The 19089-nt window shown below is 39.1% G+C and overlaps 1 protein-coding gene across 10 annotated transcripts in view; it reads left to right on the top strand.

The window, feature by feature from the left end:
* The first annotated feature begins 9964 nt into the window (after positions 1–9964).
* Positions 9965–19089, top strand: part of NBEA (neurobeachin) — a 673417-nt gene continuing 664292 nt past the window's right edge. For all 10 annotated transcript variants that reach the window (XM_027557433.1, XM_027557431.1, XM_027557423.1 and 7 more), the window contains exon 1: positions 9965–10287. In XM_027557433.1, the coding sequence (XP_027413234.1) occupies positions 9991–10287 (297 nt within the window). In that variant the 5' untranslated portion in view covers positions 9965–9990. The remainder of the gene's footprint in view (positions 10288–19089) is intronic.

The raw sequence follows: 19089 nt of genomic DNA, 5'->3' as shown, positions 1-19089 counted from the left end.
TGGGTTAGTAAATCACGAAGGATCACCTTATTATTATTTGCTTATTCTTTTGGCTATTTTATCTTTGCAAAGTCTCAGAGAAAAATCCCCACTTCATAATATGCCTTCTATCTCCATGGCTAGTGAAAAAACAAAGAAAAGATATATTGCTAATTAGGTGTTAAGTACTTAAAAGAGATACAACGTTTAAGTATGAAAGGGGAATTGTCAGAATTCTTATAAATACAGAATGTGTATAGCTATTTAACAAAACTAAAAAAGAAAATGCTGTTCTATTAGCTCTCTGAAGAAGGGAAAATCAGGTCAATGAATAAAGATAAAATAAGCGGATATTAGTGTACTCCATTACATAATTTGAAAATTCAAGATTCTGCTGTCTTTTTGTGTTGTGTATAGTTGCAATTTCTACCATCTATTGAGTACCTATTATAGGCATTGTTCTAAATGTTATATATCTTTAATCTATTTAAAAACTCCATATATGTGAGGTAGTTATATTTTACAGGTGCAGAATGAGGTTCAAGGTCAATTTGTTTGCACATGAACCCAATCTATCTGATTTCAAAACCCTTCCTTTAGCCACTCTACTTCAAAGGACTACTTGGGATTAGGATGCAAATGGTAAAACAAAAAATATTGAAATGTTTATAAAATAAGATGTCTTATTTTATAAGGTAACCATGTGAGTTTTCTGTTATGCATATGAAAGAAAATACCATGGTGTTAATTATGGGGGCGAATCATGTAGCCATCATCTTTCTATGCTTCACTGAATGCAAACAGCCCCGAAACATGCTCTGTCTTTCGCCACTGCAAAAGAAATCACGTTGAGTTTGTTTTAACGGAAACAAAGAAACCCATGACAAAGCTGTGGCCAACATAGAACATTCCATCTACTTCTCACAGACTTAGATTAGCCAAACAGAAATAAAGTTTGATATACACATTTATAGTGCTTTAACAGATACCCAAACATACTGAATGTGATGAAGCATCTTGACTCTTAAGATATCTGTTAACCTTAAGATTATCTGTGCTATTTAAGATTCATTTTCACATTAACAACAAAGAGGCTGTATATAACAAATTCCCCAAAATGTGTAAGATTCAACTCCCAGGGAAAAGCTACAGTCCTGGTAATCTGTTCCACTTTTCCTCTCCATTTCTTTTCTCATCCTGATTCTTGTGTTTGTTAAGAGAGATATACTATAGCTACAGAATATCGAAACATAAACCTCAGATTGTCTCCATGTACTATCTGTTAACTGATTAATGAGGTGGTTATTTCAAGACATTCTTCCACTGGTTAATCTGTGGCTGCCGGCATCATTAGAGGAAGGTTCTAATCTAAAGTTTTATGCACCAGGATCAGGCTCAGATTGAATCTATGCGCTGCTTCTCAATTGGGCTAAAGTTGGTAAAGATCCCTCTCTTATTGTGCAGAGATCCTATTAATGAGGTAACTATTCTAAAGAACTCCTGGATACTTCCTCATAGCATGCTTTCCCTCTTTCTAGGCAGAGTATGTGCTTTTTTTTAAAAAAAATTATGATTATATAGACATACAATGATAATAATACTTTCAACAGGGACTAGGCGATTAATGGTTAGTTAGACATACAACAAAATCTTTGCCAGAAAAGCATAATAAGGAGTGATATATCAATGGAACCATGCAATTAAATTTTGGTTAAACTTAATGAACATAATTAAAAACAATTTATTTATTCCAAGTAATTTTTGTCTAGAATTAAAGTGATTCCCAGGAAACAAAAAGGCTAATAGAGTTTTCTGAACCTTTATAGGCACAAAGACAATACAATCAGATTGACTCTAAAGATCATCTCTTGGGACTAGCATGCTGGTCCAGCGGTTAAGAATCTGCCTTCCAGTGTACGGGATATGGGTTTAATCCCTGGTCTGAGAACTAAGATTCCACATGCTCTGGGGAAACTAAGCCCATGTGACAACTAAGCCAAGACATGGAGACTACTGAGCCTGTGCCCTTTAGAGCCTGCGTGCCACAACTAGAGAGCTTTGTGCACACCACAACAAACAGCCCAGGCAGCAAATAAACTAAAACAAAAACAAACAAATAAAAGGTCATCCCTTGGTGGGGTGCTTTCACCAAAACATGTAAAACCATGATGACTTTGTTGTTTTTTCCATGAACTTGCCCAGTCTCCTTATCTTGCGTCTGGTAAATTTGGTATAAATAAAACAAGGACCTCATTCTAGGTCCCAATGTGGCCTTGAGGAATACTGAATACACCTGAGGAACTGGCCAGCCATAAGTGGGATGGAATCCTAATTTTGTCACTTCCTAAACTATGATTTGCACAACTGATACCTCCTCTTCACACTAGTTTCCTCATTTGAAAAATGCAGACAATAAAACCTTACTTAAAGAACTGAAGTCAGAGTTAGAAATAATACATGTAAAAATGCATGGTAGATAGGAGATGAACAGGATATGACAGCTTTAATTATTAAAAATAATCAACTATGAACCTTACTCTTTAACATACTTGTCTTTCTATAACACATGCATACCAAACACAACAATGATGACAATGCACTGGGTGCCACTGTGTAAAAACCAAAGAGAAACTTACTGGTCATGTTGTTAGTATGGAAATAACTATTCATGTACATTTAAAAAATTTTCAGTGAAGACTGTTTAGGTGACTACATATATTGTTATGTGAATTCCTCACTCTTGGCAAATGCGTCTGAGAGGATGCAAACTATTAATTTATTTAAGCAAAAATGTGCCAACCTATGCTACCTGGGGGAAAAAAGGCAGAATCTTTTTTTTTTCTAATGCTGGGAATGGTAGAAAGTTTCAGATCATTTTTCTCTAGGTTGCATTCTGAATGTATTCACAAATATGGCATTTCAGCTGGTAAGAATTTCAGTAGGGGGGATGAGGAGGACAGTGCTATGGACAGAAGGACAAATACGAGTAAAACACTGAAATATAAAAGCACAATGTATTAACTGGGGATAAAGTAGTTCGGGGTTGGCTAAAACATTTTTCCCCAACCCAGGGACTTGAGAATTATTGAAAATGATCCACAAATATTTACATAGTAGGCATTGTTTGTGGACAGAATAAGTATCAAACATATTTATGTTGTATGTAGGTATACTAGTTTCCTAGGGTTGCTGTGGCAAAACATCATAAAATACGTGGCTTAAAATAATTGAAATGTATTCCCTCCCGGTTTTGGAGTTTAGAAGTAGCAAGGTATCAGAAGGGTCATGCTTTTTCTGAAGGCTCTAAGGATGAATCTTTCCTAGTTATAATGAGGTTATAACTCCAGTATAACTTCCTCTGAACTTGATTACATTTGTAATGGCCTTATTTCCAAACAAGGTCACATTCCCAGATACTGAGGGTAGGACTTAAACATATCTTTTTGAGAGACACAATGCAACCCACAATTGTGTTTCAATTATATGTAGATGTTATGATTTTTTAAATGTAAACATTTTTAAATAGCATATTAAATTGTTAATACTTTTACCATACTTTTCTCAATCAATGGATATTAGAAGGATAAGTCTCAGGCAGGAGTTTGCTGCTGCTGCTGCTGCTAAGTTGCTTCAGTCATGTCTGACTCTGTGCGACCCCAGAGACGGCAGCCCACCAGGCTCCCCCGTCCCTGGGATTCCCCAGGCAAGAACACTCAAGTGGGTTGCCATTTCCTTCTCCAATGCATGAAAGTGAAAAGTGAAAGTGAAGTTGCTCAGTCGTGTCCGACTCTTAGCGACCCCATGGACTGCATCCTATCAGGCTCCTCAGCCCATGGGATTTTCCAGGCAAGAGTACTGGAGTGGATTGCCATTGCTTTCTCTGAGGCAGGAGTTTAGGAGTCTGTAAATTTAATGATGAAAAGAGTTGCACACATGCAAAGAGGTTGGGAGCCACTGTTATAGGGTTCCTGTCAGGAACAGAATGAGGTAAAATAAGAAAGTAAGCTAAAGTCAAGTATGAAGGGTCTCTGGTACCAAGATAAGGACTCTGGATTTAATTTGTTACAAGGCAAAGAGGATTACATGATTTTTTGAGCTTTTTTTTTTTTTCTTCTATATGTATGCATGTAGAAGATAATATGATAAAAACACTTACAATTCTGAACCACATCAATCTGTCCATCAAGGTAGAGCTCTAGGAAAATTACCTATGTATATGATGCACTGAACAAGAGTGAGTGTATGGACACAAGGGGACCAGGTATGAAGTGAGCACGATCTCACTCGAATGAAGAATGAAATGCATGCTAGACAAACTGCCAAGGAAGAATGCATAGAGGTATGGCTAATCTGATGTTGAGTACGTATGTGTGTGTGTGCATCTATATGTAGATTTATGTGGATGTATAAGCGTGTATATGAACCTTAGGGTGTTTGCATGTCTAGTTCTTTTGAAATTCAAGAGTATTTATTATTTCTGTTTGATATTTTTAATGTGTTGACTTGCTGATTAACTTTCCATGCATAAACACAGTATTTCTCTAAATGGGAAATTTGAAAATATGCATCTCAACTAGTGTACTTTCTTGCACACAGTAGGTGCTCAGATATTTGTTGGCTGGTAAGCATCATTTTCAGATCAGATCAGATCAGATCAGTCGCTCAGTCGTGTCCGACTCTTTGCAACCCCATGAATCGCAGCACGCCAGGCCTCCCTGTTTATCACCAATTTCCGGAGTTCACTCAGACTCATGTCCATTGAGTCAGTGATGCCATCCAGCCATCTCATCCTCTGTCATCCTCTTCTCCTCCTGCCCCCAATCCCTCCCAGCATCAGAGTCTTTTCCAATGAGTCAACTCTTAACACGAGGTGGCCAAAGTACTGGAGTTTCAGCTTTAGCATCATTCCTTCCAAAGAAATCCCAGGGCTGATCGCCTTCAGAATGGACTGGTTGGATCTCCTTGCAGTCCAAGGGACTCTCAGGAGTCTTCTCCAACACCACAGTTCAAAAGCATCAATTCTTCGGCTCTCAGCCTTCTTCACAGTCCAACTCTCATATCCATACATGACCACAGGAAAAACCATAGCCTTGACTAGATGGATCTTTGTTGGCAAAGTAATGTCTCCTTTTGCATATGCTATCTAGGTTGGTCATAACTTTCCTTCCAAGGAGTAAGCGTCTTTTAATTTCATGGCTGCAGTCACCATCTGCATCATTTTAGTCACCCCCAAACTAGATCAGACTTATTAATACATATTGAATTTCTATGTGTCTGTTTTCTGTTTAGGATTAAAAGTAATGGAGTGAAAGGTAGAACTAATAATAGAAGTTTAAGTTTGGTGAAGAAACTGTAAATAGGAATCCAGCTAGTCTAAACAGATTCAGGTCCCCAAGGCAGGACAAATTATATCCGTTGATCGTGAAAGATCTCAAAACTAGATCACTTAGCAACTCTCAAACATCTTTGAGGAGTTGTAGAAAATGAGATTTGCCAGAGGATTAAAGCACCAAAGGGAGGAGGAGAAGATAAATTCTTGAAAATCCATAGCAAGTAGTTTAATACTACCTGTAGGTGAGATTATGGAATGACTCATTCATTAGAAAGAGAGCAATAAGTCCCATTATCAAATCAAAAACATTTTCTTATTTGTGAAACAGATGTTGGAAAAATTGATAATAATTCTATAATTGTAGATAATAAATCTATGTATTTTCACTTTAATTTTGCTCAGAGAAACAGAGTGTATCCAGACTTCAACTAACTAGTTGTCAAGGTCCCTTACGATATTCTGTTGGACAAGTTAGAGAAATATGGCCTGTTTTTCAGCACAGGATGGTAACTATTTAATAATTGAAGGATTATGCCAAACAGGTGTTTATATACAACTTAAATCAGTGTTTTTAAAGCTTTTTGACAATGACTTGCAGTATGAAATAGATTTTTCATATTATCCAGTAAGCATACATATATGTAGTATGTGCACATGCATAATTTAAAAAATGGATGCACTGTCATGTTTTTCAGTCTATATTTTTCTATTATATTTCATTAAGAAAACTGCTGGTTATAACCTAGTAAATCTGTTTCATGACTCACTACTGGCTTGGGAGGCACAGTTTGAAAAATGTGACTTCAATCAGAATGTTTCTAGGAACTACAGAGCTGTTTTTATCCCGTTTGATAAAATATTTGGATGAAGACATAGAAGGACTGTTCTCAGATTTGCAGATAATAAGATAATAAAAAGAAGATAATTTTTTTGCATGATATAATCAGGATTAAGAAATTCCTAGCATATTAAATTTAAATAGAAAATTAAATAGAGAATTTAAATAAAATAAAATTAAATCTAAAATAGATATGTACAGTTCTGCACTTGCTATCTCCAAATCTACTTGCAAAGCTCCTACTGGATATGTGCTGCTGCCTAGAAGCAGAATGGCTAGAAACAAAACAAAGCAAAACAACAACAAAACAGAACTCTGCTGTTTCAGTTCACAGTAATTTTCAGATAAGAAGGGATTGGAACCAAAACTGTTTGAGAACCTACTACACATAAAGTATGAATCACTGTGCATTACATGAACCACTGGTGTTATATTTCTGGAAAACCCAGAACCAAACCAAACCAAAGCAAACTAATTCAACTTTGGGATACATTAACAGAAAATCTGTTTCTAAAGATGGAGGTTCAGGGTAAGAGTTTCCCTCTGTTTTATACTGTCTACATTCAACTAGGATTTGGAGTACTTTGTTCAGATAAAACTTAGAGGAAAGCAAAGAAATTTGCTTTTTAAAGGACAGCTGAAGGGAATGGGAACATTTAGCCTAGCCAACTGCTGTTTTCTTTTTTTTTCTGGTCACATACAAGGTGCAGGAGACACACAAATAATTACAGTGTAGTCTTTTCCCACAGCCAGAGAAAGGAAACATTATTTATTGACACTTGCTACTAAGTTAAATACCTTAAATGTATTAGCTCCTTTCATCCTTTAATCCTATCAATCTCTACTTTGGGTTGGGTAAAACAGGGCTTTGAAGAGAAGTCATTTGCCCAAGATCACATGGATAAGTGGGTAGCAAAACTGGAATCCAAACCCAGGTTCCACTGAGTCTGGAGCCTATGTTCGTAACCACTACATAGTATTGCCTCTTGAAACTCAGAGCTTCATGGGCTTATCTTTGAAGGACTGTCCTTTGGAAGTATGGGTATGCATCTATTAAAGCATGAATGCATACACAATTGACATTTACTACATAAAATATTTTTAATCTGGAGACTTAAAAATGAACATTATAGGTAATCTCTTTTATATTTCAAAATACTGTTAATGCAAATGCTAAGTTATTTATGTCTTTCTTAGAAAGAGGCTTTGTTGACTATAAGGAAACAGACCTGCTTGAATTTTCAAAACTTTATGTTTCAGAGGGCAGTACTGAAACTATAGTACATGTAACTGCAATTATAAAGACTTGCATGTGGTTATAATTGTTCTTACAAGTGTTTATAGGTAATTCAACACAGATTGTTCCTGTATATCAAGTGTACAAGGACATATTTACTATATGCTGGCTGCTGAGTTGAAATTATTTCATTGAATTCTCACTCCCTGTGGGATAGATAATCTCACCCCTATTGGTGAATAGAAGATTGAGTTCAATAACTTGAGGAGACTGCACAGGTGGTTAGTTGTGAGTGTGGTTCAAAGGCCTGTGTACTTTCCACCACACCACACCGACTTCAAGGAGCTGCCAGGGAACTGGTGAACACTTTTTAAAGTCTAAAAGTAGCAAGAAGTAGAACCTGCTGTCATATTGAACAGCAGGGTAAAAAGAAGCTAGTATGATGACCTTTCAATCTGGATTTACAGATATAAGATAGATATATCATTTTAAACTTGCACATGAAAAAAGTGCTTGCAAAAGTAGATGTTATTCACTTGGGATATATAAAAGGAAATAGGTGGATATACGTCACAGGATTTTTCTATGGCAGCATATCTAAGTCACACTATTAAGATCTAGAGGTTGCTTTCAATGTTTCTAACATTTTATAATTCACTTGCTATTTAATTTATATGGACATACCAATCACCATTTCTTTCAGAAATTTTTGCTGAATTATTTTAATAATTCAATTACTTCAGGAAAAGTTTAAACAGAAGCACACAATCAAGGACTAATCCAAGCACCGGTCTTGAGGAATTTTGGTATACATGACTTATGGCACTTCAGAATTTTAATGCATCCCAATAACCCAGGAGTTAACTTGACTAGCCAATCCAATTAAACATGAGCACTAACAAATCGGATTATGACAGATTTGTATATTGACTATTTTCAATTGAGTTGACAGTTAAAATGATTTGAATATACCTCAAGATACCTAATAGTTCTGGTGTCTGACAATATATTTCTATTGAAAAGGGTATACCTCATGAAATATTAAAAAAAATTACATCCTTCATTTTGAGATAAACACTAGTCCTGCCTATTTAGTTTTAATTCGACACGAGCGGCAAGACTGTTGTGTACATTTTAATTTTCAAAAGTAAAACTATTTTTTTTTCATTCTCTATACGTGAAGACACAGAAATCTATTACTTTAACCACAAATTAAGACTGGCAGAGAATTACTTATATTTTAAGATAATTCTCAAAATCCTCTGAATTGTACATGCCTAACAAAAAGGGGCGCATCATTAGTTGGCGTCATACCTGAGGATCATTAAGGATTTTTTAAATGTGGGATTTGTCGCTCCCACCACCTACTACCCCACAGTGTCACACGGTGCAGCCTTTTTAATCTGGGAGGTGAGTTCAAGAACTGTTTGTTGTTCAGAGCTCCATCCAGAGAGGATCACTGTTTGACAAGTTCTATTTTAAGTCGTGCCTGTGTGTGCAGGTGTCAGCCTCTTTGATGGCTGTAGAAAAAGACCCATTATACTCCATCTGTATCCTTCCCCCGACAATGCAGGATTATTCCCCACAGTGCGTTCGTTTCTGCTTTGCCAGCCACTTTTTTTCACTGGGTAATTCCAAGGCGGGCAGGCGGACAGGACTGAGGGAAGGGCCTGAGGGGGCAGAAAGAGGTCGTCTGCCACTCCCCTACCTTACAAGGCACGTGGCACTGGCTGTAGCAGCTGCTGGATGCGACGACGAAGATGACGAACCTCTTCCTAGCAAGAGGATAGTGAGGGAATAAGGAGGTGGCAGCGAAGGCGAGACACACACTCGGGTGTCCTTCCCCACAGGGAGAGTCCACCCTCAAGGGAAAAACTCTGAGGAAACCACCACCCGCCCCGCCTCTGCCAGCTCGCCCCAGTGTCTGGCAGCGGTCCCCATGCACCTGCTCACCTGTCTATCCGTTCAGGGCGGTTGGGGGAGGGACGAGGGGTGTCGGGCTGGGTGGGTGGAAGGGGAAGGAGGGCAGGGCGAAAGAGGGGGTGCACGAGGGCTCCGCCCCCCCGGAGGCTCTGCGCAGGCGCAGTGGCCGCTACCGCAGGCAGGGGGCGGCAACATGGCGGAGTGAGCGGCGGCGTCGGGGCTTCACAACAACAGTGGCGCCTGTAGCAGCGGCGGCAGTCACAGTTCTGAGCTTCAGCGCCGGCCAGCGCCGCAGGCAGCTGCTCGCGCCCCAGGGTTATTCCGAACGGCGGCAGCATCTCCGCGGGGGGCGGGCCGGGCCGGACGGACTGGGAGGGGGAGCGTGAGGAGGCAGCGGCGGCGGCAGCGGCACAGCTGCTGGGCGGGCACTGCCGCTCGCCGGGCAGCGGTTAGCGGCGCCGCCACCGCCGGGAATAAGCCTGAGAATAACCCACCGCCTCCGCCGGGGAGGGCGTCGGAGCGGGCCGGGTCGAGGCGCAGGCGGGGAGCGGGCCCGGCGCCGCGGCGCTGGTGGATGCTGGGGCTCCGAGGCGACGGCCGGGGGGCGGGGGCCGAGGCAGGTATAACGGTACCGGCGGCGGCGGCGCCTCGGCTCTTCCCTTCTCGTCAGGAGGGGGGCAAATGGCGAGCGAGAAGCCGGGCCCGGGCCCGGGGCTCGAGCCTCAGCCCGTTGGGCTCATCGCCGTCGGGGCCAGCGGCGGCGGAGGCGGCGGGGGCAGCGGCGGCGGTGGCAGCGGGGGCAGCGGGATAGGGGAGTTGAGGGGGGCGTCCGGCTCCGGCTCGGTGGTGCTGCCCGCGGGGATGATTAACCCTTCGGTGCCGATCCGCAACATCCGGATGAAATTCGCAGTGTTGATTGGACTCATACAGGTCGGAGAGGTCAGCAACAGGGACATCGTGGAGACGGTGCTCAACCTGGTAAGGGGAAAGGCGTGCTCGCCATCTGCCTCCCAGCCCCGCCACGGCCTGCCTTCCTCCCCAGGCGCTGGCTCCCACCCCTGCACCCCCCTCCCCGGGTCCCACACGCAGCGCGTCCCCGCGAGCACAGATCGTCCAGCGGGTATCGCCCAGCGGGTGAGCTGCCTGCTCGCTGCCAGAGCCACGCCACCTCCCCGTTCTCTCCTCCGGTCCTCTCCTGCCGCCTGAGCGCAGTGCCCAACTTCACACCGCCTAGGATCACTTTTCATGACTGCGAGTCGTCAGTCGTCCCTGGCCGTACAGGGTTTGGGTCTTCTTGAGAGTTTATGGTCACGGGGAGAGGAAGGCCTCCTTTTCTCTGGGGTCCTTCCTGCCACACTCTTATAATTGTCGGTGCGGTGGCTCTCCCAGGATGAAAGCCTTGCCCCTGGAGCCTAAATTCCCCGGTGCTCCTGAAACGTGAGAAGCACGTCAGCTCCAACTTGAGCAGCTGGGTTGTGATGTTTTCGAACGAGGAGGAAAATGATGCAGTTTTGCATCTGCTTTTAAATATATTCCCAGACTGTACTGGAGAGTGCTGTGTCTGTTTCTCCTCCCCCACCCCCCCCACCCCCGCCCGCATCTCTTTTTAGGTAGCCTTTCTTTCTTTGTAATACGGCCCTGAATACACTGACCTCGTAGTCATTTTTTTGTGCACATGAGGTGTTAAAATGTGGGGGCACCTAATCATACAGGTTGGTTTCTATGGTTGCCTTCAGAGAGCGTGGCATGTGGCTAAAGACCAGAGGAAAGGTGTTAAATTCAGTCCTAGGCTTTGGTTTCTTACATGATAAGAAAGAGTTACTGCAGAACTGTGTATGACTTAATGTTTGGCGATATCTATCTACGGAGAGGCTAAGAATCTTCAAGATGTCAGGGAAAGACATGGGGAAGAACTAAAGAGAGGAGAATCATAGATTTCGGATAATAAGACTAGTTCATTTAAGATTAGTTCATTTTTTTTTTTTTTTTAATGCCTTGTAAATGCAGTTTTTGCTGCAGCACAGCTTTTTAAACAGTTTCCTCTGCAATATTTAGCCTTTGACAAAATGTCAGGTTGGGTTTTGGAAGGCAAGGCTTAAATCAGGAGCAATCAGTTGACTATTGTATTTGATGTGGAGTCACAGGAATATAAAAATATGCTTATAAGGAGATTTGATAACACCCATGCAGTCAGAATTTTCAGCTAAGCAATTATTTTTATTTGATCTATTGGGAAACTGAAAGAAAGCTGCAGCAGCAGTGCCCTGAGACAGGAATTAGATAATGTCTATGGTATATGTACCTCTTAAATGTACAGAAAAGTTAAAGATGTTGGGTTTTGTTTGTTTTTTATCTTTTTCTTTTTGTTTTTTTTTTTTTCTTGCTTGGGTGTCAAGTGAAAGATAGGAAAATATCTGACTTTTCTTTGTTATATTTATTACTGTTTAAGTACCAAACATTTCTTTGTACTTCTGTGTACCCTTCAAACAAATCACCACAAGAAAGTCAGTATAAGTTTGGGGGACTGTCACTTCCTTGGTATAACCAAATTCTTTTCAAAACGCTAATAGAAATACTGTTTTCTTGGACATTTTAATTTTAACCAGCAGCCAATAGGAGGTCAGTACTTGCCTTTTTTAAAGAGATGAAATCTCAAAATATGTTAGTAGGTTAGCAGGTACTGTTCTTCTGTTAATTTAAAAGAAAACATTTAAAGTTTTTTGTTTTTTTTAACAGTTTTCTAATACCATTTTTACCTTAGATGATGTGATTTTAGGTTATTTTAAGAAGTATTTATATGCTTACCTAATACATTTTTCTGTGAGAAGAGGCAATAGAGACTGTTACAAGCTGGAAACTGATTTGAATGTGTAACCAGTTTGGACTCTGCAGCAGTAGGAATGTATGCTGGATCAGTTCTTAACAGATGGGGTTCTATAGATATATAGTAGGTTAAGAAAGGAAGTGAAATATTTCTGTTGAGGTAAAAAAGAATTTTAACTATCTTCAGTGCACTGAAAATCTGGCTTGAAGTCTCCATATGCAAACATTATTAAAGGTTAACTTTACTGGTAAGCTTAATTAGAGTAACCAGAAATAAGTTAATACTGACATGGTACATCCCCAAATCCATTTAAGATGTAACTGCATTGGTTTTGGCCGTTAAAAATCAGGTTTAAAATTTCTTTGTACATACTTAATGACTACAGTTGATAGAAACTTTGGGGGAAAAGAATAACAAAAGCATCTATTACTATTAAGTTGTTAAGTATATTGGTTGTGGAATGCACATTAGCCATTTGCAGTGTAATATTTCTGGAATGGAAGGTTTAGTGCTTTATCTTTCCCATATACTCATGATGAAAGTGTCATGTGAAAATTTGTTGATTGAGAAAATATTTGAAGATCAATATGTTTAAAAATAATCATCAAACTTAATTCTGTTTACTTAATGAGTATATCAGTAAAATCAATTTAGGGCTCTCTGTGACCTGCTAAAGGTTGGAAGCCTCTATGTCTCTTAAAATGAGGTTGTTTTTTTTTTGTTTTTGTTTATGATCTTAATTTAAAACATTAGATTAAAATGTAGTTGGGAATAATGAAATATGTATCACAGTGCTTTCTATGACAGAAAAGAAAGGAAGAACTAATGAAACTTGAAAACAAAACAGTTCCTGGCTTAAAACCCTGTCTCAGCCACCTTTGTCAAAATATTTTTTGTCCTGTATATTCTTTTTCTTTATATGATGAAACTACTAATACTTGGTTTTTAGGTTTCTCACATACTTTACCCAAAGAATTAAAAGTTTTATAGAGCAAAGTTGAAGTTTACACTAAAATATAAGACTAGTTTAATACAGCCATGGTTGTAAGTTTGGGTCCTTTTTTGACCAGAGGTAGAGATCCATTTCCACTGTTAGATGGATTATGGGAATTTGTTGAAGAATCACCAATGGAATGAGAAATAAAATGAGTAATTTCCACTGTAGATGAGTGTATTTGTATGATGATATTATAGTTCACTTGAAACGTTCAAATATGAGATGGATAGGATCAGGGATATGAGTAAGTTAATTTGTAAATAAATTACAGTGAAAGTATATTGTCAAGGATTTTGCATCACAGCTTTACCAATGGAAAAAACTGATCATCGACAAAGTTTGGCTTTGGGAGGTATTATTTAATGTGGCAGAATAAGAGCATTTAGCTATAGAAAAGGAATTTTGTTGGCTGTTTCAATTATGAAACAGGTATACTAGGCATACTACTTAATCCGTTGCTTACTTTATAAACACAATATATGTTTATATAAGGTTTTTACTTCCTTGAAGTAAATTCTGTGTATACATAACATGTTCTTTGTTTATAACATGAAAGTATCTTATTATAGATTTTAATACAAACATTTTTAGAACAGATAAAATGCAACATTAATGTTTACTTAATTCACAATAGGTTTATTTTTTGGAATTGCTGCCTTAGGTAGTATAAATCTATAGGATTTGATTTTTTCACAAATCATGCAATATACTAGTATATCTTTAATGGTAGAAAACATTTCCTTTGATTTTTTTTTTACATTCTAAGTGGTATACTGTATATTGTATTAAAAGTATAATAAGATACTTTGAGGGGACTTTATGGGCTAAGTTCCTCTCTACTCTTGATATATGGATTGTGGTATTATTGTTAAAAAGAAATTTAAAAGATTTTCCCTTCTGTACTTGAATGTGACAGTGACTTTTATTCCTTAGAGTTTTTTTCATCTGCAGCTTCATAATCAGAATAATTTAATTTTAAAGATATTTATAATTTCACGAACAAAAGATGTGTTCTGCTTTTGAACTAAATTTCTTTTAAATATATGTAGTTGGATTTTTGAGTCATGGAAGCCCTTAATATCAACAGAACCACATTTATTTATATTAAAATAGAATTTCCTTCATTTTATGTTCATATGTAAGTCCTTTCACATTAATTTGAATTATATTTTATTCTTATTATTAGGTATTGAAAACTAAATTGAGTGTGTATGTAAATATTGGGAATTTCAATATCCTGAGGAGTTCTGAAGTTTTCTTTTAAAATATTAATTTAGTTGTATTAATACAACTAACCACTAAGTAGAATGTGTTCTATGAGTTTGTGATCAAGTTATAGTAATTTTAAATAAGTATTTTTTGTATTGCTCGTCAGTTTTTGGCAAATACTTTGTAGTTAATTAAATGTATCTCAAGGTTCTCTCATCTTTTGCTCTACGTTCTCCAAATACAGTGTCAAATTTATTGGTTCCAGCTTCCATTTTGGATCACTGATGTGGCAGTATTGTAAAAATCAGTTGTCCACATTTTTGATTATTTACTTTAATAGTAGTTTGCATCAGTTTAATAGGTTTTTTTTCATTTCTTGCCTCTAATTGTGATATTTTGTGCAGTGTCAGCATATTTCCTTATTATACAAAGATACAACCATCATTTTCTAGTTTTGTGTATGCTATTTAGTCTCTAGTTATTTATACATGTTTCATTGCCTATGCTGTGAACTCTGTGAGGGCGGAAGGCTATGTTATGTATACTTTTTTTTTTTTGGTATTTCTGGCTCTTGGATAAGTTAAGTGAATTTTGAGAATGTACAGGACACCATTATTAGGCAGTAGAGGGCAAGTTTCTGAAATTCTGTTCAGCAGTAGGGTCCGGATCCAAGATCTTGAAATAAATGACTCATATAAAGTTAATGTATTTCCTGTTCTTACAATTAGAAATATTTGTTGACTATATATGAATGTTTTCTATGTAGGGTATTACTCTCTAAGTTAATATTATTTTGAACTGATGTCTTAGAATAAATAAGAATCTGTTAATTGTTTTTTGGTATATATTGTCAGATATATACACTCATAACTAAGAACATGTTATTTTAAGTAAATTATGTGTGTGTATGTATATATATATATATATATATATGGCATTGAATAGAAATTAAAAATATTGTTACTATTTGTCATGTTACCAGGAATAGTGGACATTTCTTTTTTTGTCTATCTTGCATACATTTCTGCTTTTTGGTAATAGTACCCCACTTTCCTTAAATGAACCACTCATCCTCCATTCTTAGTTCAGCTGGTTCAGATGGATTCACATGGGCTGGTGTATAACCCAGACATGTCCAGAATCACCATGACTGCTTCCTAGGTGAGCATTTAATCTGAGGGGAGCCACAGGATCAGTCACAGGACTTGAACTGAAATTCTTCCTTTTGGGGTTGTTGAATTGGTAGACCCATTCTATAGCTGTGGGGTTTGACCAAATGTTAGAATTGACCTATGTTAGAATTTGACCAAGTATGAAGCCAAGAGAGAGAAATATATATATATATTTTTAAGAATTAAAAAAAACATATTTCTTACTTTTTGGCTGTGTCAGGTCTTAGTTGCAGCTTCCAGGATCCTTGTTTCTCTCTAGAGGTGGCCTGAAGGCTCAGTAGTTGCAGAGCCCTGGGCTTAGATACCCCAAGGCATGTAGGATCTTAGTTCACCTGCCGGGGGTCAAACCTTTGTCCCCTGCATTGGAAGGTGGATTCTTAACCACTGGACCACCAGTGAGGTCCCCAGAGACCTGTATCTTGATGCTGCTTGAGCACCTGGAGTTCTTTGTCTGTGGTGATCATCTTCTAACCGTTAACGTCTCTGTTGTAAAGTTTATTATTTTTTATTGTTATTACTTTCAAATCAGCGTAAATTGCATTTTTGTCACTTGGAAAAATTTCCTTGCTAGCTTAGACATTAATAACTGGAAATGGGACAATGTGGGAACAGATCCTGAACGTTGAAATGGAGTGCAAGGCAGTGAGGACTGCTTTCCCCCAGCAATTCCTTTTAAGGAATTATGAAACAGCTCTTTCAATTGTTACCTGGGTTGTTACCTGGGTTGTCTTTGGCCATAGAGCTGCTGAGGCTGGAACTTTAGGGATTCTCAAGTGTTTTGGCCAATTTTTGCCTCATAAGAAAGGAATTTTCTTTGGTCCAAGCTGGCATGCTTGGAAGAAGAGAGGGAAGAAGGGATTGTGTTTCCAAGTAAGAGAGGCCTTTTCTGCCTATAGCTGCCATCTAAGAGAATCAGAAAATCAAGAATCTTGAAGGTTGGAAATTCTAATTTTTTTTTTTAACTTTGTACTAAAATTAGTAAGAGGAAAGACAGGAGTTTAAATTAAACTCAGGCAAAGTTCTGGTTTACAGCTTTTCTCAAGCACCTCATCCATTCTAGTCCCAGTCTCCTGACCAAAGTAACAGTCCAGTTACTAAAGAGTTTTGAAAAAGGATCCAACCAGGGAACAAATGATAGAGTAGCTGTACCTCCTCTTCCAGCATATTATTTCACATTGCTTCAAGGAAAATCATTAAACAGAGGCTTTTAATGGGTGAGTAATGTGAAGGCTTATTGCTATGAGATTCAGTATTGCTATGAAACTTAAAAGACAGTTTGGTATCTTGACAAGATCTCTGGCTTTGGTTGCTAGTTCAACCAGTTGACTGAAGTAAATTGACCAAAAGTTTATTGAGCTTTTAGGGGCACTATTTCCAGGATAACCTCAAGCCTGGTAAACAAAGTCTTGTATTCTTTTTACGTCTAAGGCAATTCTCAGCCTCAATAAGAGGAAGCGGGCTACTAAAACAGTACAGCTGCTAGAAGGAAGATCTGAGGCCATAGAGGATAATGGACAAGTGAGGTCTTCTGAGGCGGTGGTGCATCACCACCATGATGATGGTGATGCATCCAGATTGGTTGATCAAGAGACTCCATTGCTACGACAGGCAATTCTTGCTACTCTGATCAGTAGTATATGGTCTATTGGTTTGAATTAATAACCATGATATGTTTACTGTTGGTTTGTGAACTGGTCCATATTGCACAGAGGGCAAGGAGATATCAAAGAAAAGAGGGAGACCAGATTGGTCTCTGGCAGAGACTCCAAATTGGTCGCTGGCAGGTTTATTAAGCAGGAGAATGTGTAAGGCTTGTCTTTGGCAACCACAAGATGAATGGTCTCCACACCTGCCTACCAGAATCTTTAAACTACAGAGGCCTTAACTGAGTTCAGTCATTTGTACCATCCAGATGGTTTCAATACCACCTTGCTCTCAAGGCTCTTTCCCACTGTGGGAAGAGTAGGCAGAGTGTACATTTGAAGGACAGGGGAGGGGGTGAGGAGCCTCTGATTGCCCAGATCCAGCTCATGGGTCAGCTGACGGTCATGTCCTCTTGATTATCTCCTCCATATTTACATTTTCCATTCTTCTAAGTGGGCATTATGATTATTTATTGTTTCTTTTACCATTGTGTATTAATTACATGGGGGATGGTTACATTTATTATATAGATATACATTGTGAGATTGTGAGGTACCACCAAAAAATTCATGTTTGGACCTGCTCGAGAATAATATTCATAATACAAACACTTCAGACTTGTTGAATCCAGTAACTTGGCATTTTCTTTGTCTTCCTTCCTGCCTTCCCACCCATGATGAAGTAATGGGTGCATTTTCTGTTACAGTTAAGACAGTAATATTGTTAAACATGGTATTTAAGAAGTTATAGACTGGTTCCAAATAGGAAAAGGAGTTCGTCAAGGCTGTATATTGTCACCCTGTTTATTTAACTTATATGCAGAGTATATCATGAGAAACGCTGGACTGGAAGAAACACAAGCTGGAATCAAGATTGCCGGGAGAAATATCAATCACCTCAGATATGCAGATGACACCACCCTTATGGCAGAAAGTGAAGAGGAACTCAAAAGCCTCTTGATGAAAGTGAAAGTCGAGAGTGAAAGAGTTGGCTTAAAGCTCAACATTCAGAAAACGAAGATCATGGCATCCGGTCCCATCACTTCATGGGAAGTAGATGGGGAAACAGTGGAAACAGTGTCAGACTTTATTTGTCTGGGCTCCAAAATAACTGCAGATGGTGACTGCAGCCATGAAATTAAAAGACGTTTACTCCTTGAAAGGAAAGTTATGACCAACCTAGGTAGCATATTCAAAAGCAGAGACATTACTTTGCCAACAAAGGTTCGTCTAGTCAAAGCTATGGTTTTTCCCGTGGTCATGTATGGATGTAAGAGTTGGGCTATGAAGAAGGCTGAGCGCTGAAGAATTGATGCTTTTGAACTGTGGTGTTGGAGAAGACTCTTGAGAGTCCCTTGGACTGCAAGGAGGTCCAACCAGTCCATTCTGAAGGAGATCAGCCCTGGGATTTCTTTAGAAGGAATGATGCTAAAGCTGAAACTCCAGTACTTTGGCCACCTCATGCGAAGAGTTGACTCATTGGAAAAGACTCTGATGCTGGGAGGGATTGGGGGTAGGAGGAGAAGGGGACGACAGAGGATGAGATGGCTGGATGGCATCACTGACTAGATGGACGTGAGTCTCAGTGAACTCCGGGAGTTGGTGATGGACGGGAGGCCTGGCGTGCTGTGGTTCATGGGGTCGCAAAGAGTCGGACACGACTGAGCGATTGATCTGATCTGATCTGATACATGGAAAGAAATGAATGTATAGGTGGTTGAGGATCCAAGGGCTAGAATGTTACAGATTTCTATTGATTTTAACTTCCTAGCATCCATCCCTTCTAAAATTTTTGATACTCCTTTGAGAAGTCTTCTCTTCTTGATGTTTGGTTTGCGTGCTTTGAGCTTTCCCTGGACTCCTTTCTGCTTTCCTGAACTAGAAACAGAGACTATACTTGGCCCATCAGTAACATTATGGTTAAATATCTACCTG

Source organism: Bos indicus x Bos taurus, chromosome 12 (assembly GCF_003369695.1).
Source record: "Bos indicus x Bos taurus breed Angus x Brahman F1 hybrid chromosome 12, Bos_hybrid_MaternalHap_v2.0, whole genome shotgun sequence".
Classification (NCBI taxonomy): domain Eukaryota; kingdom Metazoa; phylum Chordata; class Mammalia; order Artiodactyla; family Bovidae; genus Bos; species Bos indicus x Bos taurus.
The sequence above is the reverse complement of the archived record's forward strand: the minus strand, read 5'-3'. Positions and strand labels throughout refer to the sequence as shown.